The sequence below is a fragment of the Melanerpes formicivorus genome, unplaced genomic scaffold (genome assembly GCF_026170545.1).
Source record: "Melanerpes formicivorus ecotype bairdi unplaced genomic scaffold, bMelFor1.0.p_v2 SCAF_219, whole genome shotgun sequence".
Lineage (NCBI taxonomy): Eukaryota > Metazoa > Chordata > Aves > Piciformes > Picidae > Melanerpes > Melanerpes formicivorus.
Window position 1 is genome coordinate 124,578 of NW_027142571.1, and position 24,216 is coordinate 148,793.

Here is a 24,216-nt window from a genome sequence, read left to right on the forward strand (position 1 = left end):
CAATTCCAGAAATTTACTTCTGGCTGAAAAGTGATTGTTTTGTTTCCTTGGTCCACTTTTAATTCTTTCCATCTCTCTCACACATAAAAATGAAAAGTTATTTTCTCATCCCCCCTTCCTACAGTTCCCAGCGAATCTTGAGTACTTCCACAATTAAAACACCTGCCAAACAGATTTCATTTTTTAGCTTAGGTTTCATATCTGAGAAAGAGGTATGACATAACTTTAAAAAAACCCAACAAACCTGCAAAACTAGAACGAGAATATTCTTTATTAGTAGTATTTTAGTATGGCTGGGTGTTTTTTTTTTTTGGTGGGGCTTTGTTTTTCTCTTTCCCCCCCATCCCAGCAGTGGATACAAGGCATACTAATTATGTAATTACATTGGAGAGCCACCCAGCTTTCAAAGGAGCCATTCCAGTGAGTTGTGTAAATAATATGCCTTTAAAAACCCTAAAACATGAATACAGATTTACCAGTTATGGAGTAGTTATATACCTGAGAGACAAGAATATCCATTTAAAAATAAATAAATAAATAAAATCCTGCCTAATTATGAACTTACCAAAGAGACTAGCATGGCTCAGAGCAAATTAATACTTAGATAACTTTCTCCAAACTTTGTCTGTTTTTTGTATGAAAATACAATGGGGGGGGAAAAATAAAGGGCAAAAGGAAGGGGGGGAGAGGGCAAAAGGAAGGGGGGGAGAGGGCAAAAGGAAGGGGGGGAGAGGGCAAAAGGAAGGGGGGGAGAGGGCAAAAAGAAGGGGGGAGAGGGCAAAAAGAAGGGGGGGAGAGGGCAAAAAGAAGGGGGGGGAGAGGGCAAAAAGAAGGGGGGAAAGGGCAAAAAGAAGGGGGGTAAGGGCAAAAAAGAAGGGGGGGAAAGGGCAAAAAGAAGGGGGGGAACGGGCAAAAAGAAAGAAAAAAAAAAAAAGGCTAAGTTGAAAGTTGTACATTAAGCTAAAACCAATGGCCAGACCCGTACAGTCAAAAGTTACACCTCAGACTACTGTCCCCTGCACTTAAAACAATGTAATTCTGACTTTCCTTGTCACTGGCAGGGTTTTTTTTGTGGAAGTTTTTCCATAGTAAGAAAACAAGTTTATAAAATAAAGAGGCAACCACAGAAGGTGAACATGAGAAGGATCTCCCATGGTTCAACCAACCCACAAACTGTCAGCTCCCCTAGACAGCAGATACTGCACCAGAATTGTGAAGGGCAACATGCAATTAAAAACAACCAGTGCTTTTCACAATTTCTCCATTTCTATTATGTTCAGACATTTTGGTCACATTTCCAGAAACATGTCTGGGGATAATTAGAAGTGGTCTGTGCTCCTGTCTTGCTATAATAAAAGTAATTGAGCTATCTTATTAAATAAAGACCTTTGAAGCTGACAGTATGTTCCTGAGAAAACCACAGGATTTATCTTCGAAACAATTAGGTCCCACAAATCAGAAGATGAAACATACTGCCAGGGTTCAATTTGTAACACTCTTCCTATACTCCTAACAGAGTTACTGGACTTGTTACCCCAGTACAGATCACTGATGGGGTTCCCCTGTTCTGCAAGGTTTGCTGTGCACATGCAGCTCAAACTGCTTTAAATGCTTCCTTTTCCTTCAGCCTCCTATTTTTCATGAAATTTATCAATAAATTTTCCTTAGCACCCATATTATGCAAACTCTTCTCTCTAATCTTCTGCTATCTCCCTAGCTTACTGTCACCTTTTACAAGAGATTCCGGTTCACTGACTACTCCTAATATCAAAGATAAAGAACACAGAAACAAGTTTATATGTTCAGATTATCCAAGTAATTTCTTATCTAAGTGTGATCCAGAAGGATCAAATCATAGCTTTAAGCTAATATTTGCAAAGAATGTTTCCCCCAACAAGTGGTTACTGGAGTTCAGCCCCCAGGATTCCAGATCAGCAGAAATTACATGGCCCACAAAGGAGCCAACTTCCCACCTACAAGGCATAAAAGACCCTCAATTGCTTGAAGGAACTTGTGTAGATCGTATCTGAACTAGACAACAGCATTTCCATACTTGTAGCTCTTTAATCCATGAAACTGATAAATCTAAATCAATGCACCTGCAGAGCATTGAACCAGATGCCATACCCTTCTTTAAGGAGTGTAACAAGCAGAGACTTGCATGTGGTTCTCTAAGCAACACCAAAGATAGGGTTGCCAAAAGCAAGCCCTACACAAACTTGCTAAAAGGAATTTCCAAGGCCTAAACCATGAAACTATCTCAAGGTTCAAAACAGAGATTTTACAAGCCCAAGAGTACCAGGCTCTTTTGTTAGCAAGGAAACACATTAGCTATTAAAGTCCATCATGTTGAAAGCTTGATTTTGCCCCAGTTCTGAACAATTTAAAATCTTATTATGGCACAAGAGATATATCTAATTCTTCGATACAGGCATTCTACATGAGCCTGAGCAGAGTACCATGGCACCTCAGCTCCACATCCACACAGCAAGGTCTGCCCTTGAAAGAGGTGTTAGAGACTGTGTCTGTCATGAGCTCTGACATATAAATAGCAAAAACAGAAAAGAAGAAGAAAATAAAAGTGCCAAGGAGAGCAGTGAATCATCACCTTCATGATAAAAAGCAGAAAGGGCAATATACCAACTGCCTAACCATCACTGAACCTGAACAACTATCAGGCTTTAAAAATTTTACCCAACCTTGCTCCAAGAAGTGGGTTGAAACCTCTTCAGCTTGGGACACTTCTGTAACTTTGGTCCATTGCACAAACTGCACAGAACAAACCTACACTGGTGGAGAGATGTGGTGGAGAGATGTAGTGGAGGCTCCACGAGATTTTCCTCTACCTCTAGCTTTATTTAATTCCACAAAATCCCTCAGGACTATTGTGAAGCACCTACCACACAAAACTGTTCCAAGAATAACTCCTCAAAATTGCAAAGGGGAGGCATTAGCTTTAACTCTGCATTATCATGCTTCACAAGCCATCTAAAATTAATACTTCTAACTTCCCTGTTTATGTAATCAAAATAATGTTTTGTAAGTGTTTCAGCTAATTAAGAGCTTAATTTGCCCAATTTCACACTTTGGCTTTCATTATAGAAAGTGTCAATATAATATAGGAATTGGAATGTCATGTCTATTGATCATATTTATAGACAAACATTCCCTCCCCTCCCCTTCTCAGAAGTCAATTGCAGCTTATCTTCAAAGGGTCAACATCTAGGTGATGAGATGTTACAGACTTCTAGCAGCATATTGCTGCCATTCAAAAACAGCCTTAAATGAAGATCAAGGCTGAATACATTAACTGTAGGTGTTTGCCTTCTTGGAGAACATAAACCCACAGGAAAGAGAGTAAAGAGCGCTTTGCAGGTTACTTAGAATGCTATTCTTAAAGCAACATCTATTCCTGGGCATTGGCATTGTATTTCCACTGGCACACACAGGAGCACAACACAGCTCTTCACCACAGCACAGCACCATTAAATATAAAACCCTGCCACGAAAGGGCAGAGGGTAATGGCATCAGTGTGGGCAACCCATGCTCAGGTAGTGTTCTGCTATTATCTCCACTTTAAGCAGGCTGAAAAAAATGCAAATCCAGTCAGCACTCTCTTTTTAGATAAAATTGTCAGATTTTTGGATATTTATAGTATGTGTCTAGTCTTGCAGAACTCCATGTTCCTCCACCCCATCTGTAATATAAACTGCTTTTAGCCCACATTAATACAATGTGTTACTGGGTTAACTTCTCACATGCTGTGTACGCCAGGCAGCAGATCGATACTCAGCTATGCTGAGGGGAAAAAAATAAAATCATTATGTTAGCATCCTGTTTAAAAACACAGGCACCAAGAGGATAAACCTGATGCACAGGCACTGTTCCATCTGGATGCATATGTAGCTTACTGCTTTTAAATACATCAAAAGGGAGGTTGTAGCCAGGTGGGATTTGGTCTCTTCTCCTGGGTGGCCAGCAACAGAACAAGAGGACACAGTCTCAAGCTGCTCCAGGGGAAGTTTAGGCTGGATGTTAAGAAGAAGTTCTTCATAGAAAGAGAGATTGGCCATGGGAATGGGCTGCCCAGGGAGGTGGTGGAGTCACCATCACTGGAGGTGTTTAGGAAGAGACTGGATGGGGCACTTGGTGCCGTGGTTTAGTTGATTAGATGGTGTTGGATGATAGGTTGGACTCGATTTCAAAGGTCCTTTCCAACCTGGTTTATTCCATTCTATTCCACTCTAAAAGCAGCTCTCCTTCCAGGAATCATGCAGACACAACCTTCGATACACCCTACACCAAATCATCCTCAACTCAAAAAAGCTTCTCTGTTTCTCATGAAAAGTTCTCTTAATTGAAAGTTCACAGAATCACCAAGGTTGGAAGAGACCTCAAAGATCATCAAGTCCAACCTGTCACCACAGACCCCATGACTAAACCATGGCACCAAGTGCCACGTCCAATCCCCTCTTGAACACCTCCAGGGATGGTGACTCCACCACCTCCCTGGGCAGCCCTTTCCAAGTTTCCACCCTTTGTATCAACTCCCCTCACCCATATAATTCCTGTGGTAAAATCACAGCTTTGCCATTCTAAATTCAGTACTGTTTTCATGACAGCACTTGCTAATGACACGAGCTCAAGTTTGTAACTTTTCATTGGATCAAGAAGGAGTAAGAAGATTTAATACAGACTTTAGAACCAGTAACAGTAAACTAAAAATCAAAAAAAGGAAGCAGGCATGTGGAAAAAAAATTAAAAAGCAAAAGCTCTTCTATTATTTGAGGTTGCCTAATGTTAAAGTGTCCTTGGAAAAATCACTAACTGAGCATTTAGGGGTTATGTGACCCCAAAATTTACTTTTCAGTCAAAAAAGCATGTCTCTACCTGCATCAGAGCAGTGGCAATATAACCTAGCACGAAGAGATGCAGGTCTGTTTGCCTCAAAAGTAAAAGAAAATTAGAACAGCCACACAGGCCTCTTCCTATTGTTCTCCCAACCTACCACATAAGAAATAGAAACTGATGCCATGCCCCACAGGTCAACAAACTTGAGCTCTGTGAGACGATAATTGCAGAGCTGAGATTCCTCTGAGACACCTTGCCTGCAGCTCAGCAAAGTTTAAATCAAGAAAACATCAGCTTCAGTGTCCCAGCTGACCTTCGACTAGTGTGGACCTGAAGAGAGAAAGAAATGGTCTCTCAGAGAGAAGCTCCAAAGCACATTTCACTTCTGTAGTATCACTCATCCAAAGAACCGGTTTGCAAATATAACACAGGACTCAATGCTGCTGCTCTTATATGTGTGCAAGCTCTTCTCAGTTTCACAGAAGTCAATGTAAGTCGACAGCAGTAAGCAAATTGCACAAAGACGTTACTACTTACTACTTGTCAGATACTGAGACAAGACTGTAGAGCCATCCTGTTAGCACCTGCAATGAAACTCTTGTTTTAAGGGGGTTTACTGCTGTAGTTTTTCATTCCCTCCCACTACACTCAAGTGACTTGGCACTTTGTTTCTGTTGAGCTCACGCTACCATAGATGCCTTTGCCACCACGTTTCATCATTCCACAACCCCAGTTGCCAGGACAACAGGATGAAGCTTATCTGTACTGTTTTCATATTTCCAGGTTTTTGTTGCCATAACAACACAATCATTCAGGCTTTCTACAAACCCAGGTACTTTAAGCCACATATTCTCAAGGACGTAGGACACACCACGTGCGTATCTTCATGAGAGAAGAGATTTGTACAGGCAATTCGTAAATTAATCTATTTTTTTTCTGAAGGGGGGATTTTTCACTCACAAAAGTGAAAAGTTGACATCAATTGCTAGAGGCAGACTGCTGAGACATCTGAAGCCTGGCCTTTAATAACAGCCAGAGTAATATAGCGCGAGGCCACTTCCGAACAGGGAGTCCCCACAGTGTCAGATTGTGTCAAACTGCACAATTGTTATGTGATGTGAGTAAGTGTCCATACGTGTTTCACCCAGGCAGATCTGAATTAGACGCTAGATGCAATTCTCTGGAGTTTTAACCCAGTGGCCTCCCCATTATTACCAGCACCACAACCATGCAGCTTTGTGTTTGAAGGCCCATTTCAATTCTGTAATTCGAGCTGCTGTTGCAGATTCCTTTTCAAACTCTGACCCTTTTTGCTTTCAGGTGACTGCATTTTGAACTTTTATTTACAGGAAGTGCACATTCATAAGACTGGTGAGAAAATGTTACACAAACACAGCATGCATAAAACACAAAACAGTGATGGCTATGAGGGGTATCAGCTAACATGGCACCGTAACTTCATTACACCCTCATTTATGTACTTCACTAATGAGACAAGCACAGGTGTCCAACACGGTCCCTCACATGAGATGAATAACAATAATACAGTCCAACCTGCTTTAGCCATGCTTGGTATCCAGAAGATATAAGTTGGAATCCATCTTTTGGCATGTGAATTCGGGGCTAGGAGAGAATAGACATAAAGAGAGACCTCCTTTTACACTGGGACCTAGCTAACCTACGTCTAAATCCTGGAGCATTTTAATCAATGCCAATTTTTTTAAGCAACATATGAAGGTTTAATCCCCAGATTAGTTCTTGTTTACTCCTCTGATATTAGCTGGTTTAGCAATACTTTTTGAATAAAACCAACATAATTTTTATTATTTCCACCACTGTCCTTAGCAACTCAGTATATATAGGTATAAAATTTCCACACAAATGCACAGCCTCTGTGGTGGGTGCACAAGAAGAGACCAATGCTCAGTAATGCTTTTGCCACTACATAAAGCTATATGGTGTCAAAACAGCAGCAGTTAAGCTATGAGAATGTTTCCACAGTCACCATCCTGAACACAGTCAGACCAGACACAGGACAACATGAAAAGATTAAGGAAAATCACTGAAGAGGTGCAGCCTTAATGCCTAACAGGCAACTATACTCACACACTGCCATAAATTATGCCTCAAACTGACAGACAAATATAATCTCCTCCCCATTTATTGTTTACATGCTTTATTGGGCTGAAAAAAAGACAAGACACCCAATTGCTCTGGAAACAGAAACATATACAGCGCAACTTATGGCTAGGAAAATGTACGCAACAGCAAAATGAAAAGCTGCCTGTACTGATGTTCATTTGCAGTTCAAAATATTCTCATAATCGAGTGGTTTCACTTGTTCTCTCTCATTGTTCTCCCTCCTGCCCCCCCAAAAAAGAAGACGCTTAGAGATTAAAATGACATCTATGTGACGGGATATCTGCAGATAGAAAGTCCAGAGATCTTTCTTACTTTGGAAAATTACTTCTTTCTTCATTCACTCTACTTCCTGTCCAAACCAGTAGATGTGTGCTCTTTCTGGAAGGCTGGAAAAAAAAAATCTTACTCCTTTTTAGATTGGCTCTAATTCCAGGTGAGTCTACCCCTATTTGTTCTTGTGTGAACACAGTATTTAGTTTATACCAACTGTATCCATCTTGATACTCCTAACACTATAAAATAGTTGACTGAAGAGGAAATGTGTCACCACTTGATGACAAATCTCCACAGCTACGGTGGTAAGGTACTCCAGCCCTAGAATTCTAAATTAGGCAAGAATTAGAACAGACTAAAATCTTGCCTCTAAAGAGAAGTCCACATACACTTTGAACATTAGTTATTTTTGCTTCTCTCCAGTTTGAATTTAAATCCTCCTAAATCTTCCAAAGCAGTAGTTAAGATTATGCCCTGGCGTCCTTGCCAGTAATCTCAGTTAAACATGAATTTTAATAACCACCATTGTGCTGATAAATTAAAGTCAAGTATATCTGGTTACTGCATTCACCTGCTGAGTTTGGACTTGCAATGCTTAACACATTAACAAACTATGTTTTAGGGGACTTCTCACACAGCTAGAAGCATCGTGCTCTGAGACCTAATCCTTACTTCAGCACTAACTTCATGGGTGGTTAGTCTCTCTACTACTGCAAAATGAGGACAACACTCATTTAACCCACCTCACAGGTTTGCTGAGAGGAACTGCTGACATTTCTATGTGCTTTGAAAATGCAAGAAACTCTATGAAGTGCTACATATCTAGTAAGAAGACCACAGAAAACCACATTTTGCTTCTGGCACAAGTGGTTTGGTTGCTCTTTCAAAGTAGCACAACACAGTATACCTATCAATGCCAAAAAAAACAAACCCTCCATAATCAAGCAGAAATAATCTTTTGAAATCAGTGTCAGGAGTAAAGAAACCTGAGCACCAGTCTCAGACCTGCCCAGGTTCACACAAGAAATTGTGAAAAATTACTTCTGCCACCTAACCTACAAATTAAAGGGTAACAGTCAAGCTCTCTCTTAGGAATGGCAGGCTGCTTAACATTTGCAAAGCCCATTGGTTCTGTGTATTCTGTGTAATTGATGTATATTTATATCTGTAATATATTAATATAATATATTGTACTTATATATATAAATACACAGCATTCTGTGTAATTGATTTAGGACACCGATTTAAACAACTTCATTTGAAGATCCTGCTCCTGCAAATACATTAGTATATTAACAGATCTGTTGCCATCCACAGGATGAGCTACTTAAGATCAAGGACACAGAGAAGTGTCTCCAATATCAAAGATACCACTGTATTTCTATGTAGACAGCTCTTACCAACACAAGTTCCATGTGACTTCAGCAAGGTTGCCTATTAGCAATGGAAGCATTCAAGGTTTCTAGCAGATTAGCAGCAATTGAAAGCTCAATTTCTTTTTCAGTGCTGACAGGTTTACATATACAAATAGGTGAAAAGTAAGACCCATCACTCAGCCCTCAACACCATATTTGCAATATCCTCTCAGTGAGGAATGTCTGCTTTACATTGGACAAATCTGTCCTCATTCAAGAGGAGGAAAATTGTACCAGTATGAGGTACGTCACTTACCCACATAATGCTGCATTAAAGTGTGGTACTTGTACAAGTGAGCCCCCATTCATATCATGGACAGGAACATGGGATTTACTTAAAATCTCACAGATTCACCACTGGCTAAACTTTTACAACCAAACTCAGAACTCATACATGCTTGGCAATTTAAAAAGTGAAGTAAAAATGACCCTGTTCCACCAGCCTTTAAAAGGTGTAGGATGCAGACAACTGCCGTGTTTGAAAGTTGTAGTTGCATTAATCAACACTTCCACAACTGTGATCCATTCAAGGCCATTCTATGAGCAATATAATTAATTGCCTCTTGCTGTAAAAATGACTCATTCCTGTATTTTCATGGGAAAACACCATTTATGCTCATGTTTCAATACAATTCATAAGCATAATCTTTTCTCTTGGCATCTGTTCCAGCATTTTCCATGACTAAAAGTCAGGCTGCTAAGGTAATTCCTCCCGCTTTTTCAATAGCCACAACAGGGTTTGTTTTCCTCCAACTGTAACTCTGGAAGCATTTTAACTGCTAATTTATGTCATGCTATTTTTTGAAAATGTCACATTTTTATCTAAGTGACTAATTTGCAATATAATATGACTCTGTCTATTTCCTTTGCCAAGACATTCACGTTTATTGTTGAGGACTTGTTTTAAACAGGAGCCTCCCATCACCATATGTGGCTTATTTCACAACCATCAGCAACTTTGTTCAGAGTTCTGACATGCAATTTTACTTTGTATACAATGCCTACCTTCTCTTTGGTGGCCACAGAACTTGTCATCTCTATATTACCCATATATTAAAATTATTTGATACCTTGCAATTGCCTATAAAACCATGAGCCAGAATAGCTTGCTTTGCTCATCTTTTATTCCTGCAACCCCTGACTTGTTTTCTTTCAGTAATCTACTCTTCCATTTTAAATCCATTTGATTTCTGCTGTCCCTAGCAAAGCCCAGAGCAACAGAATGACTCCTGAGAACAAGTCAGTAATTTAAAATTCAGTGGTACCCTCTTCCCTTCCCTCCCCTACAAAGGCTGATTTTTAGAGGACATTTAATTACAGGCCTGAGTTCCTATTTTCTAAGCCTAAACACAACCCCTGAAGGCTTACAATATTTGAGTCACAGCTGGAGCTGTGGTTACTATACAGTTTAAATATCAGCCTCTTTACTGTGCAATTTGTTTTGAAAATCAAATCAGATGCCGTGTCATAAACAAGTGCTAATTAAGTACTGAGCGGAAATTGGGCTTTTCTGTGCAAGAAGGGTTCTTAAATATCTGCAGATTCACTTCCATAAGAAAGGATAAATATGTCAAGAATTATAATTACAAAAGGAAGCCTACTACGGTTCTTGCGAGGCAGTACTGCTGCTTCTCCATTTCACCTCCTTCCATGTAAGAAGAAATGGGGGGGGGGGGGGGGGGGGGCGGAAAGTTGAGACCTGTATGAAATATATATGTACTAAGGATCTTGTGAATCTGATCACATAACCCATAATGCTTCCTTTTCCCTCAGAGAGGGCACTCACTCTGGTTTCCATCACATAGGATTTAAACAGGCAAGCTAAACCCATCTCTCTCTGTCAGTGCAAAGCAGTAGTGAAGCTACTTACATTTTCATTTCTTTTAAGTTATGATCTACCCACAGTATTTATTTGACGACACCACTGCATTCATTAGGTGTAACACCCTGTTTCATAAATATCGAGTGAAGAACAGGAATAATGCATTTTAATATGCTGAAGGTTGCCTCTGAGTAACAATATTCACGACTCCATTAACTAACAGGCTCTCGGCTACAAAGGCAGAATTAGATCTGTCAGTCACTGACATGGAAGGGCATGGCCAGTTGCACTGAAGATTGTCCAGTTGAGATGACTTCCACAGCACAGGAAAATATCCCCTGTGGCCTAAAACTTGTTAATGAGTTGGTATGCATTACAGCAATAAATTGAATTCCTCCTATAGAATACACAACTTCATGGCCCAAAGAGTTACCTTAATCCACTGCCCAAAGCAGTACTCAAAATAAGGCACAGTTAGATTTGTGAACACAAATTCACCAAAGCCAAATATAAGGTTTCAAAATCCTTCCTTACTATTATGAGAGAAAACCATGAGCTCTCTGACTCTAAAACCAGAAGCTATTAATATTTCAGTGTGCCCTTGCTGAGATTTTGTAGAAGGAATGAACAAACCCTGAGTCGGTTGGCTGTCGGGTCTCACAGTTTGATACAAACTCCTTCAGAAGGGAGCAGCACTCTCCCAACAGTAGGCTCTAACTGCCTGCAAACTTAATGAATTCACCCCACATGGAGTCAGCTCTCACTCAGTTCTTGAGTGATTCTGTTTGGAGTATGTTGACCAAGATTTGCCCAAAACCAGCTCCCACTGGAAAATGTCTATTTGTGTTCCTTGACGGATAAAAAGACGCAAGTTTATATGTCCTGGAAGAGCAGCAGCTGCCAGGAGAACTACTTTTGTAATATGAAACACCTGGAAACCTTCTTAAGCATTCACAAGAATCCTGCACTACAGTATTCAAAACCAAATGGAGATCTGTGACAGCACTCCACTAATCTCTGGACAAAGTTAAAACAAGCTCTGCAAACATGCAGTGTAAAGAGATCCTCTTCATGCCCGTAAGTAAAAACATGCTTGATTTCACAACCACTTGACATTTTCAATATGAAATTCAAGTCCTATACACAGCCTCCTTCAAGACTGCGAGATCTGAGGTGAAGAGAATCTACACTTCTCATGCTACTGTCTGAACTTGTGCCAGGTTAAGTATCCAACAAGAACAGTGGCATTCACAGAGCAAGCATTAGGTATAAAACAGAAGCAGGAAGCTTGTACATTGGAGCTGGTATCTTTCAAGTGTCATGTCTCTCTTTTGTATGTTCATAGCAAAGTCAGAATGTTCACATGGATTCTAATTCACTGAAATTCAGAGCATCAGGATAGAAAATTCTGTGTTTGTGAAAAAAAAAAATATACAGGAAAGGTGAACAAAAAAATCAAGAAGTCTGGAGAACTGCAATCTCTGTAACTAACAAAAGAAGCTACAGTGGTAACTTTGACCCTTCTGATCTCCTGCTTAATTTTAGGTAGCTGACCAAAAAAGCCTGCAAAAGAGATGGGTTACAGGTTTGTGCCAACTATCCTGAAAGGAAATCTGCAGTTCACAGATTTAGCAGATGCGTTTGTAAGAGGAATATTTATTTATTTATCCTAAGAAATAGAAATGCTTTCAAGAGCAGACTCTAGCACTCAACCACCACATTCTCTGCTTAGCTAGTGAGCTCTTGTCTCTGAGCAGACTCCAGTACACAAACCAAACAATGTCCTCTTCAATAAAACAACCAAAAAAACTTTGGTTTTACAGAAATGGCCATTCTATCCCAACTCATCTCTCTCAGAAAGCACCATGCTACAATTACAATGTGGGACCTCTTCATCCAGTTTAAGTAACTCAGAATCCCTAATTGCCCCAAGTATTTACCAAGATGTATTAAATTTCCTTTCCTGACCTAAGTGCCCTGTACTGAGTTCAGCTCTAGGACAGTTCTCAAATCCTTGAGACTAGCACAAGATGCAAAAGCTCCTTTGCTTGGCTTAACTAGAGGGAACTCCTCCTTAAAAAAAATAAAGTACCAAAGAAGCTTCCTGTCTGAGAGGACTATGAATGAAGCAGAGGCAACAGAAGAGGTTGAAGATACCTAGTGGGAACCCAGCGATAGGATGCCCCAGCAGACCAAGTATCTCTAAGAAGACTAACCAGAATGAGTCTAAGATATGGCATAAATGACTGGCAAACCCTCCAAAAGAAAAGAGTAAAAACCACACACACAAAAATGAAAAATAGCATGTCCTGTCTCCCAAGAAATGAAATCTACTGAGACTGATCACTATTGCCAAAACAAAGCAGTCACCACAGGAGGCGTAAGTAAATCTACTCCCAATTTAGAACAAATTAGAATTAGTGCTAGACTAACCCAATCTTCTTCTTTAAGAAGATCACTGAAGTCCAGACAAATTAGAAGTAGTTAAGCATTTGATAGATGACATGTAGGAAGTTAGTAGTTAAAATGGAGAGGATTAGGATTAATACCAGAGTTGTAAGGAGGATAAGAAACTAAAATGGGTAGAGGATCACAAGTTATTTCAGAAAAAGACCCATCAAGCTTTACAGAGATTGATCCTTGTTGAAATCCATTATTAATCTTGAAATTAATGTTAAAGTACTCTCACTAATGGCTGAAAAAAACCCACCAGTATTGCCATAGTGATTATGAAATTGGCTGAAGACAAATTTAAGAGACATGGTAAGGACATAGGACACAGGATCCTGAAGATCTAGGTAACAGAGCTAACACAAGATGTCCATAAATTAAAAAGTAACATTATTTCCATTATAAACAAAGTAACTGACAAGGGGAAACAAGGCCCTGGGCTATGCTACTCATCAGATAATGATGGTTCACCAATAAGATGCAGCCATGAGGATGGCAAATACTACTATAGGATACTGCATAAAGCAAAAGACTTCCAAAAGGGAGAAATTAGGATTCCTGCTTATGTACTAAGAACCAGCAAAACTTATCCTAGAATGCTCTGTATAGTTCTGGTCACTTGTCTTCTTGACTAGTCAAGCTTTTTAGCTGTTTATAAAGGTCTGCTAAGATGATCAAGATTACAGGGAACAACTTAGGACATAAATAAATAAAATAAAATGCTGGTTTGGCCTGACCAGATCTAGCTCAGAGGAGAATGTAACTGCTCACCACAAATACATGCAGAGGACCACAGTGGAGCAAGAGCTACTTAAGATCAAGAACAACATCGGCACAAGAACAAATGAGAATGAATTAGCTCCGAACGATGTTAACCTGGAAAACAGGAACAAAGACTAGCTTTCAAAGTAGTGGAATGGCTCTATAAAGTCATAGCAAAGAGAACTCTACTCATTTAAGAACTGCTTTGAGTAGCTTGCAAAAGAGACTAGAGTGTACAGTCTACCTGCATCAGACTTGCACCCGTGTTCCACAAGACCTGTTCCAATGCCATGCAGAGTTTTTTCCTCTCACTTATGGACTCTGTAATGTTTTGCCTCTTACTTTAAGGTCAGTGAGATACAGATACACAAGAATCCCTTTGTCAGCAAAAAAGCTTTCAGGACATCTATGTTTGCTTATAAACAGCAGCTGTGACAAAGTACAAGAGCAACACACTTCACTGGAGTCTCATCCCATTTAAAAGAAGGGGGAAATAATAAATACCAAAATAAAATTAACAGGGAATGCCAGTTTTGTCCTTTCAAACCTATAAGCACCAGAAAACACCTACTGACAGATTTGAAGAGGGTGTTAACATTGTTTTGCTTCCTTCAGAAAACTGCTGAGATGCTTCCAAGCCTCATCTTCTAAAACAGGAACAATCCATCATTTCTCAAGACTACACCCACTTCTCATTGTTCTAATTTGCAGGAGATGAATGATAACTGGCTGCATTTCCCAGTCCCATTGAGAGTATTGGCATATAAGAAGGGCACTGAATAGACCCAATGAACAACCCCCCTTGGATAATTGCCAGCATCTTCCTAACAGACAGAATTCAAGGCCAACTATCCATAAACTAAAAGCAACTCCCACATAAACACTGCTCCATTCTGCATCACTCTCCCAATAAATTACAAATGATGGGTGTAGAAAGGGAGAGTGACTATATTGTATGACGGACTTTTCACGCTAGACCATTCTTCTCTGCAACAACTAGAGACTGTTTTGATTGCTACAAAGGCAGGCCTGGAAACACTGAAGATTTTCTTTTCTAGTCAGAGTACAGTCTAGCCCTGCTTTGTATCCAAGCAAAGTCAGTCATCACTTTTCTCCCTAGTATTTAATCCATCCTCCTGTATTTGGGGGAAAAAAACCAAACAAATCACAACCTGTAATAACTACATCCTTAGCTGGAAACATCAAGCACTCTTCAAACAAACTTGAGAGCATCCACATGTAAGCACAAAGCCAGATGATAGAAAAACTGCACCAGGGTTCTACACTAGCTGGTATCTCCCAAACTCCCTTTCTACAATTTCCTGCTTTGCTCCAAGTGCTTCTGAAGATGGTCTATCTACACTACAGTTAGAAGGACACTTGTTACTGCTCTGCTAACGTACAACTGCACTTGAGAATTTCTCCATTCTTTCATAGTATGTCCATGCAACCTTCCCCTTCTTACTATAGGATAAAGGAAATTATATCAGCACTAAGGCTCTTCGCTTCTGCTAGTCCAAACTGGTTATTCCACTGGATTCTGCCAAGAGGTTGCATAGTTCCTGCTCACAGACTGTAAACACTTCTGTCCTTCCCTGAGGAAGACTGGAAAGACCCCTTGCTGTGCTTTCCCATTCTTCCTCATTCTCTCCTTCCTGCTGCTCTCATCAAGATGAATGCACAGACCCTACTTCAGTAGTGGGGGGGGGGGGGGCGGGGAAGGGAAGGAATTAAATTGGATGTTTCCCCATTCTTACTATAGAGAAAGACTTGAAGCAGCTAGAGAGCACAAAATTACAATTGGTCATTTGCTTCCAAGCAAAATTACTGGTGGAAAAGTGAAACAATTTACAACTGCAAGTCTTCACTGCCACTTCTCAAAACGTTCTGCCATCACAGCTAGCAAATTTGGCTGCGTACAAGCAGCTGCACGCAGGCCGAGCACTCATTGGTTAATGGAGCCACAGAACTTGCAGATGAAAGGAGAGAAAGAAAAAAAAAAAATGAATTTTAATGCAGTTTTTAGAAATACTTGTCATTGCTGCAGCACTGCCATTTAGTGAATGGGACCGATTTCTCTCTCGGTAGGGGATGATATTTTAATGATGTAACAATGTACTTCCCAGAAGAAAGACAAGCCTCATGAGGCAGATTAAAACTAAGAATATTCAGATCCCATTAAAAACAGACAGTTTCAAGCCATTTTGAAAATTAATTTTGTTTAATGATAAAATGTGTTATTTTAACAGGTGGCTAGCCAATTGTAAAATTAACCAATACACGGTCAGAAGCACAAGGCTAGCTATTAGAAGAACAGGTTTGCTTTGATCCTGTCTTCTACTATCAGTGTACTGTACAACCCTACACAAATTCTTCCAGTCCATGGCCCCAGCCAAACTTCTGAGCTTCAGCTTTCTCTTTCTGCAGAGCAGGGGTAGTATTTGATCCTCAAGATCTCAGATAAAGAACCATTAGAAAGCATCATTGTTTAACAAGCAGGACACACTTAAATGAAACTCCCAGGATTGTATATTTTCAACAGTTTCCATGGGATCAACAAGCTTTCCTCTGCACTAATCAGCATCCTGTCAAGAAAACAGTTTCATGTTTGATTGCTTATTAATTGTACTTTGAGCACTTACTATTTAGCTGCAGCCACTGGACTCTGCTCTGCTGCAACTAATTTTCAGTTTCCACAGCTAAATGCACACTGGCTTCAGTCCTCCTGTGCAAAATAACTTAAAATATATAAACAATACGCCTTGTTGAGCATCTCTTGAATTGCAGGAAAGATGAAATGGGAGAGACTGAAGACAATATTGAGTATGAGAAACACAAGGTAAGTTTGTCACCGAGAACAGTTTGAAGTGTTACACAGATCTCACCAGCACAGGTGGAAGTCAGAGATGACACCATATAAGCAGCCAAGGAAGTGAGGAACCAGCTCATTCCATCTGCATTGTTGAATTCAGCATGAAAATTTTTAAACAACAACATCAAGTTGCTTGGTTTGCTGGTTTCAGTCTTACACATGATCTGATCATTTATACCTTAAATACTGTTGCAGCAAGTGAATACTACAAGAAATGGGTACATACAGATGAAGTATGTCAGTGGGTTGCCTTCACTCAATTCTTAATGAAAATTCATCATTTCCAGGTACAAATCACTCTCCTTGTAGGAGAAAATAAGAACATTTGACTAGCAGGTTTTATGATACAAACTACCAATACAGTAAAAGCAAGAGAAAACAAACAGTGGATGAACTTATTTTAGGAACAAGTTCTTTACCATGAGGGCGGTAGAACACTGGAACAGGCTGCCCAGGGAGGTGGGTGAGGCCCCATCCCTGGGGATAATCAAGGTGAGGCTCAAGAGGGCTCTGGGCAACCTGATCTAGTTGAGGATGTCCCTGCTTACTGCAGAGGCAGTTGGACTAGATGACCTTGAGAGGTCCTTTCCAACCCAAACCATTCTGTGATTCTATGATTCACCTTACAAGGTCATCCAGTCAACATTTGCACATCAGGAAATACTTTCTGATCTCCATTTGAAATGTTTTTACAGCATTAAGTGAACTTTAAATGAGATCAGACCATGAAGTCTCCTGTTTCTTCTGACATTTAACATCTAGTCTCAGTTCATTATTACTGCCTCCTCAGTAGCTGCTAACGCTGAAAATAAACAAGAAACCAAAGTAACTTTATATTTGCATCTCTTTTATGGCCCAGAGATCAGAATTGGGTTGGCCACTGGAAATACTCCAGTGACCAACATTTCATTTTTTCTTCATTAGGGGCCTCTTAAGGAGGTGATCTCAAACGCTGCACATTCCTACCGGGCCTCTGGAGATAATACACAAACACAGGATAATTTTATTTCCTTCCTCTGAGATCTTCTTTGCCTCCTCCTTATCACAAATGACTTCAGAATATTGAGAATATCGATGCCACTGCACATATTTTGTGTCTTCCAAGGTTTATTTAGGAAACCCTTTGCCTAACCAAACTTTGTGGTTAGAGCAGTCTGCTTTATCTTACTAATGAGAATGATAATTTAGTACCAAATACTCATGAGGAATTATAGCTCTGCTGACTGGCAAATAATTTGCCAAGGCAGATTAGTTTAGCTGCATGAAATAAATATCCACCTGCACATACTAGCACTAATCAGGGCGTGAAATTAAACTTTTTATTCAGTGGGAAATAACTGCTGCAAGGCGGCGATTTAGCCTGGGAAGCAAATATTAAGGTCAGCCTATTCTCTCTGATGTTTATAGTATATATTACAGTGCAGAGAACATGGTGCAACAAATTCTGCTTTTTAAGTCTATGAAACTAAATACTTCAGTGATGTTGATAGCAAATTTGCCATTTGCTTTTCTAATTGCAAATATTTAATGGAGCAAAGTGGCTGAAAAGAAACACTGCCACAGAAGGGAGAGCAGAGTTACTGAAGTGCCAAAGGCCTGTACCAGGAGCAGAAAAAAATCTACAGCATAGAGTTTGGGGTAAAAGCAAATAAATCAACATTTGCTTTACAATATAGTAGGCCAAGCAAAGTCTTAAACTAAGAGGATGTTATTTCAGTTCCATTGGAAAAAAAATTAGTAAGCATGTGTTTAATGTCCAAGCAGGATTTGCAGCCCTGCAACTCACTGCAATTCCAGCTATTTTACAAAATTACTTTCATTGCCTTCATGCCACCCTGGCTTTGGATATCCAGGATCCTTTGCTACAACGACCACGACACAAACAGGTTATCAGGAAGACTGTAATGTTCTCAAGAGTTTCAAAACAACAGCTAAGTCTTCAAAACCCCAGTCCTACCAACAGCATAAATCATGTAAGTTCAGTGCAATGAGAACCTCTTTGAAAGTATAAGCCTTGTTCCATATATATTATATACACACACAGGGGGTATGAAAAAGGTACGGGGTGATTCCTAGCCTGTTATCCTTCAACTTCCAATTACACTGACTATTCCTGACTGCATTAACTGCCAGTTGTGTGGGAGTGCCTAAAAAACCTATATATATATATATATATACATATATATACTAAAATTAAGGAACTTCAGGGGTTTTCTCTCATCAAACAAACAAACAATAACACACAGATGCATTTTTAAAGGCAACCAAAAGGTTTTGGCTCTCCTGTGAAACTAGAAGGCCAACAGGACTCCCTATAATCGTATCACCCAGAAGGAAAAGGAGGATGGCAATTTGAGAGCAAAATGATAAAAAAAAGACCCTTGTGAAAAACTCATCTTCCTATTCACAAGGCAGGAAATTAAATAAGTATGGGAAATTGATCAGTTCAGAGAAAATGAGAAAGTGAAACTTCAGGGCAATGAGGCTGGGGAGAGGCCTTGAGCACAAGCCCTACCAGGAGAGGCTGAGGGAGCTGGGATTGTTTAGCCTGGAGAAGAGGAGGCTCAAGGGAGACCTCATTGCTCTCTACAACTACCTGAAGGGTGATTGTAGCCAGGAGGCAGTTGGTCTCTTCTCTCAGGCAACCAGCACTAGAACAAGAGGACAGAGTCTCAAGCTGCACCAGGGGAAGTTTAGGCTCGAGGTGAGGAGAAAGTTCTTCACTGAGAGAGTTGTTAGCCATTGGAATGGGCTGCCCAGGGAGGTGGTGGAGTCACCGTCCCAGGAGGGGTTGAAGAGGGGATTGGATGTGGCACTTGGTGCCATGGTCTATTCATGAGGTCTGTGGTGACAGGTTGGACTTGATGATCTTTAAGGTCTCTTCCAAACTTGGTGATACTGATACTAATTCACTAAATATCACACTGTTGTCTCCCAATCCATCCCAGACAGGATCCCAAACTGGTCAGGTACAGCTCCAAGCAGCGTTAATTAAACACGCCTGAAGTCGTCACCAGTCCATTCAAGAAAACAGATGTTGCTTCATAGAGCTTTGATATTTTTCTTAAACACCCTTCAAAATGAGGAAGGAAAAATATGAACTCTTATAAAAAGGGCTTTATTGTATTTTTATAGCGTATTACATACCTTGTAACAATCATTCTGTTAGGCGCGGATGTCAGTTTTATTCTCTGTCCCTTTTTTTCCTGGCTATTTACAAGCTTTGGAAGAATCGTTCCTTAATTAAGTCTAAACATAGTTTTATATAAATGGATTCCTGGAATTAAAAACGTTCAGACTTAAGAAATGATTGTTACTGAGACTGTAACAGGCCGTAAAAAAAACCAGAATGCCACTTTAAACAAAGATTTCTCATTTTAATTAAAAAGATAATCATCAGAACATGTGAATACTTAACAGAACCATTTGAAGCCACTTTGAAGAAATATCTACTATTCTATGCAGGCATATGTAGCTTACTTTATATGACATTTAATCAAAGTCTCAGTTGAGCCTAGTGCACTCTACTGTATCTACAGTTTTAAACACTTTACTCGAACATGAAAGTTACTAATTGAGCACCTCGTTTCTAGCACTTCTGTAAATGGTTATGACAACAGAAGTCCCATATTCTTGAAGGCATGGAAACAGAACTCTGTAAGGCAAGGATTTGGGGGAGGGGTTTCCTGTTTGTTTTTTGGGTTGGTGGGTTCTTTTGAGATAATGGGCACATTAATCTCTTCCTTTAGCTTGTGCATCAGTCTTCCACATGCTGTACTTTTCAAAGAGTGTCACTTTATCTAGAGGATTGTAGAAACATGAAAAGGAGCTGAGGTGAACTGAGACATATTCCAGTCTAGCAAAATCTTTGGCGAAGAGAACAGAAGAGAACAGAAGAGAACAGAAGAGAACAGAAGAGAACAGAAGAGAACAGAAGAGAACAGAAGAGAACAGAAGAGAACAGAAGAGAACAGAAGAGAACAGAAGAGAACAGAAGAGAACAGAAGAGAACAGAAGAGAACAGAAGAGAACAGAAGAGAACAGAAGAGATCTTCGAGATCATCACATCCAACCTATCATCCAACACCACCTAATCAACTAAACCATGCAACCAAGCACCCTATCAAGTCTCCTCCTAAACACTTCCAATGATGGTGACTCCACCACCTCCCTGGGCTGCAGAACATTGCACTATATAACTTTAAAAAATCCTATTTTAAATCTAGGAACTGACTTTCATTCAAAAAACCAAAAAAAAAACAAACACAAACCTTTGAAAGATGACATGTAGCATGCATGACAGAAAACACTCATTCAGCAGCAAGAACAGTCTTCCCTAGTGAGCAGTGGCTTAGTATTGCATAATGCTAATACACAGCAATTCAATATCAGAAATAAATTAGGCCTTCTTAAAATGTAGAGGTAAACTGAGTAGGCAAATGAAGTTAAATTACTTAAACCTTAAAGTATTTGAATATATACATTGTAGCTGATCACAGACCAAGAAACTGGTAGCAGATACTAGCTAAATGTAGTACTGTTTCACTGGCAAGTAACCAAGTCATGCCCCGCAATAAGAAGGTGACTTTGTTTTACTTCCATCAAAAAGCTACATATGAGCAGCAGAGTCCAGTATCAAATATAGATACTTCAAAGCAAGATGCTTTCATTCATAACATTAAAACTGCAGGATGCCTCCACATGACTTTTTTTTTAATCAGACATTAAAAAAAAACCAAATTGTCAGGCCTATCTTGACTGCTATGTGCAACTCAAGAAAGCTAATCAAATTCATTGCCAAAAATTAGGTACTGTCACTTTTAAGTAGAAAAAGTATTATTTTCTGCCTAATTACAAATCCACTACCACCTACAGGGCTGCTTTTCAACATTAAGTGAAGCCTGCCACAAATCCACGTCAAAAACAAAGCTACAAAAAGCTGGAAAGTTAATAGGCCTTATGCCTCCAAATGATGCTTGAATATTTGTCTATGATGGCAGCTGGGAAGCTCCCAGGGAAAAAAAAATCACTAATTAATAGCAAAGCCCACCTCAACCCAAACTGCAGTTCACCTAACAAGGAAGATGTACATGAAGCATATCATACACTTGGATGAACAAGGTAACACACTGTGAGTGATTCAGCATTAGTCGAGAGGACACAAGAGATGATCAGCTACCTCTGTGTAGATAATTGTACCAATGCCATTACTGCAGTACATGAACACTTCAAGGGCTAAAAGGCAGAAAATAGGGCCAAGCTGATGCTTGCAAATGATACCCCACAGATCAACACAACCTACCTGTGCCACACCTCCACATACATCAAAAGATCCCACCATATCTGACAAAAACTACCTCAGTATAACTAAGAATCATGTTCTGGAAGGACATGCACTAAATCAAAAGACTGAGATGTGCTAAAAAAAAAGCTTTTCTCACTCTCCTCTCAACCTGTAAGAAAAAGAAAACACATAACAAACAACAAAACAACAATTAAAAAAAAGGCTCAGAGCAGAGAGAGGGAAGCCACATCTTTCACTGCACTTTTTACAACCATTTTGCATGTAAGAAGCACTTTAATAAATCATTGAGGACCTTGCTTTAGCTTTTAGCCTGATCTTGATAATTCCCTCTTTTATCTGGTGCTCTTAACAGGTCCATCTCCTGTAAGAGCAGCTCTCTCACACACTCAGGTCTTTCCCTAGTATCACAGAGCTTTATGGTTCAAGTGGAACACAGCCAGCCCCAAGACGAACAGTGATTCCCTCAGGTCCCAGGCCCAATCTTACAGATGATCTCAAACACCTGGACTAAGCCTTTGGATGGGACTCTGTGCAAGAGGTGAAAAAAAGCAGCATGAGAGAAATCAGCATAGCATGTTCACAGTACTGTCTGACAGAAACTTTTCAGGATGTGAAACTCACTATCTAGAGGCAGGTTGTAATTACTAAGCTTGGCCAAACATAAGTGCAACAGACTCTGTGACACTCCTTTGGCCAAATACACACCAAAGAGGGTAGTTTATTATTACTAATTGCTACCCTGCCTATTCTGGTATCCATAGCATTTTCACACTTCAGTGAACTGAAACTCTACAAATCTGACAAACTTGGAGACTACTAGCAGAAGGGTCATAAAGTCTCAAGAGAAACAAGTTCTGCAAGAGTAAAAACTAGAAGCCAAGCAAGTGTTTCGAAGCTAAATTACAAATTAGAATTTGCAACCAGCATTTCCTCAATTTCATTTTGGGCTTACATTCTGAAGGCCTAATAGAATTGCTTCTTCTTGATGTGCCTAGATTTAATTCTGTACCACTGGAAGTATTAATCTAACACAAACTTTCAGCTAGTGTCGTCAGTCATTTACATGACATCCTCAGGGAGGGGAAAAAAAAACAACAACCAACCAGTTTTGGGCACTTGAAATTCACATCCAACTCAGCTGGCAACAATTTATTTTCTATTGTGATTTCTGGTTCTTATTTTTCTGTCCAAAACACAAATATCAACAAATGAAGAAAGAGAGAATCGAAGTACAATTTAAGTGCATCATGCCGTAAATATAAGCGAAACAGACACATCTGAAGGGCATCTTGGATGCAGTTAAGTACACCCAAGGCTGTTATCCACACCAAAGACCAACTTGCAAACCTAAGCAATGCTCTTCATGTTGACTATCAGTGATACACCTGCAGCAGCAAGGCAAAGATTTTGTGTTTACCACTATCATAACAGAATGGAAGGATGAGCAAAATAATGCTGTGCAGTATAGAAGGATAGACTAAAATATATAAAGATAAAACCCCAAGAATTACATATCCACCCCTCCTCCCCCCGATACTAGTGGGCCCCTTCTGCCAGCGCCTGCCTCACTCGAGTTTAACTTCTCCTGCTCCCAGATGACACCTGCAGCCTCCCTATTTCAACACAACGATACTTCAGGCATGTGAGGGCCCCGCTCCCGACACGTAGTGCCCCCCCAGCAGGCAGCCCCCTTCCCGCACCCCACGCCACTTCCGAGGCCCTGCTCCTCACCTTCCCCTGACCGCAGAAAGAGCGGCCGCTTGCCAACCCGGCGCCCCTCGGCCCAGCATAACGTAAAGGCCCGGCCTCCCTCAGGGGTACCCTTCCATGCCCCCAGCCCCATCTTCCCCACCTCCGCCCCTCCACCATAGCCCCTCCTCATTCCTCGCTCTTCCTCCCTGGCTGCCCTTCCCCACACACACACATACAAGTGCCCACCCCCGCCACGGCCCCTCACCATGAACTTAAGCGCCTTCTCCTGCAGGACGGCCTCGGCCGGGTCCATAGTCCGCGGCGGCCGGGGCCGGGGCCGCCCCTCTCCTCAGTGCCAGGCCGCAGCCAGCGCAGACAGGAACCTGCGCTGCCCCGCGTCCCCCACCCCACCTCGCCCCGCTGCCCGCAAAGCCCATGCGCCGCGCGAAGGCCCACGGGAAATGGAGTCCCCGGCCACGAGTCGGTAAAGTCTCGGTTCCTACACGAAAACTACAAATCCCAGAAGGCCGTGGGCCGGGGGCACGCCGGGAGCCGGCTGGCTCTTGCGCTTGCGCTGTCTCCAGGAGAGGGGGCCGACGGGGGTTGTAGTTACGCCGGGCTGTGCCGGTG

At 40.7% G+C, this 24,216-nt stretch overlaps 1 protein-coding gene across 6 annotated transcripts in view; it reads right to left on the reverse strand.

Annotated features, from left to right (window-relative positions):
* BTRC (beta-transducin repeat containing E3 ubiquitin protein ligase) overlaps positions 1-23,991 on the reverse strand; it is a 131,314-nt gene extending 107,323 nt beyond the window's left edge. For 2 of the 6 annotated variants that reach the window (XM_068169726.1, XM_068169722.1), the window contains exons 1-2: positions 23,852-23,991; positions 6,407-6,475 (exon numbers count right to left, since the gene is read on the reverse strand). In XM_068169726.1, coding sequence (XP_068025827.1) covers positions 6,407-6,475; positions 23,852-23,899 — 117 coding nt within the window. In that variant the 5' untranslated portion in view covers positions 23,900-23,991. Of the gene's footprint in view, positions 1-5,009; positions 5,052-6,406; positions 6,476-23,851 lie in introns of those variants that run through there. The other 4 variants (XM_068169727.1, XM_068169723.1, XM_068169728.1 and 1 more) reach the window with 2 other exon arrangements.
* Positions 23,992-24,216: the final 225 nt, after the last annotated feature.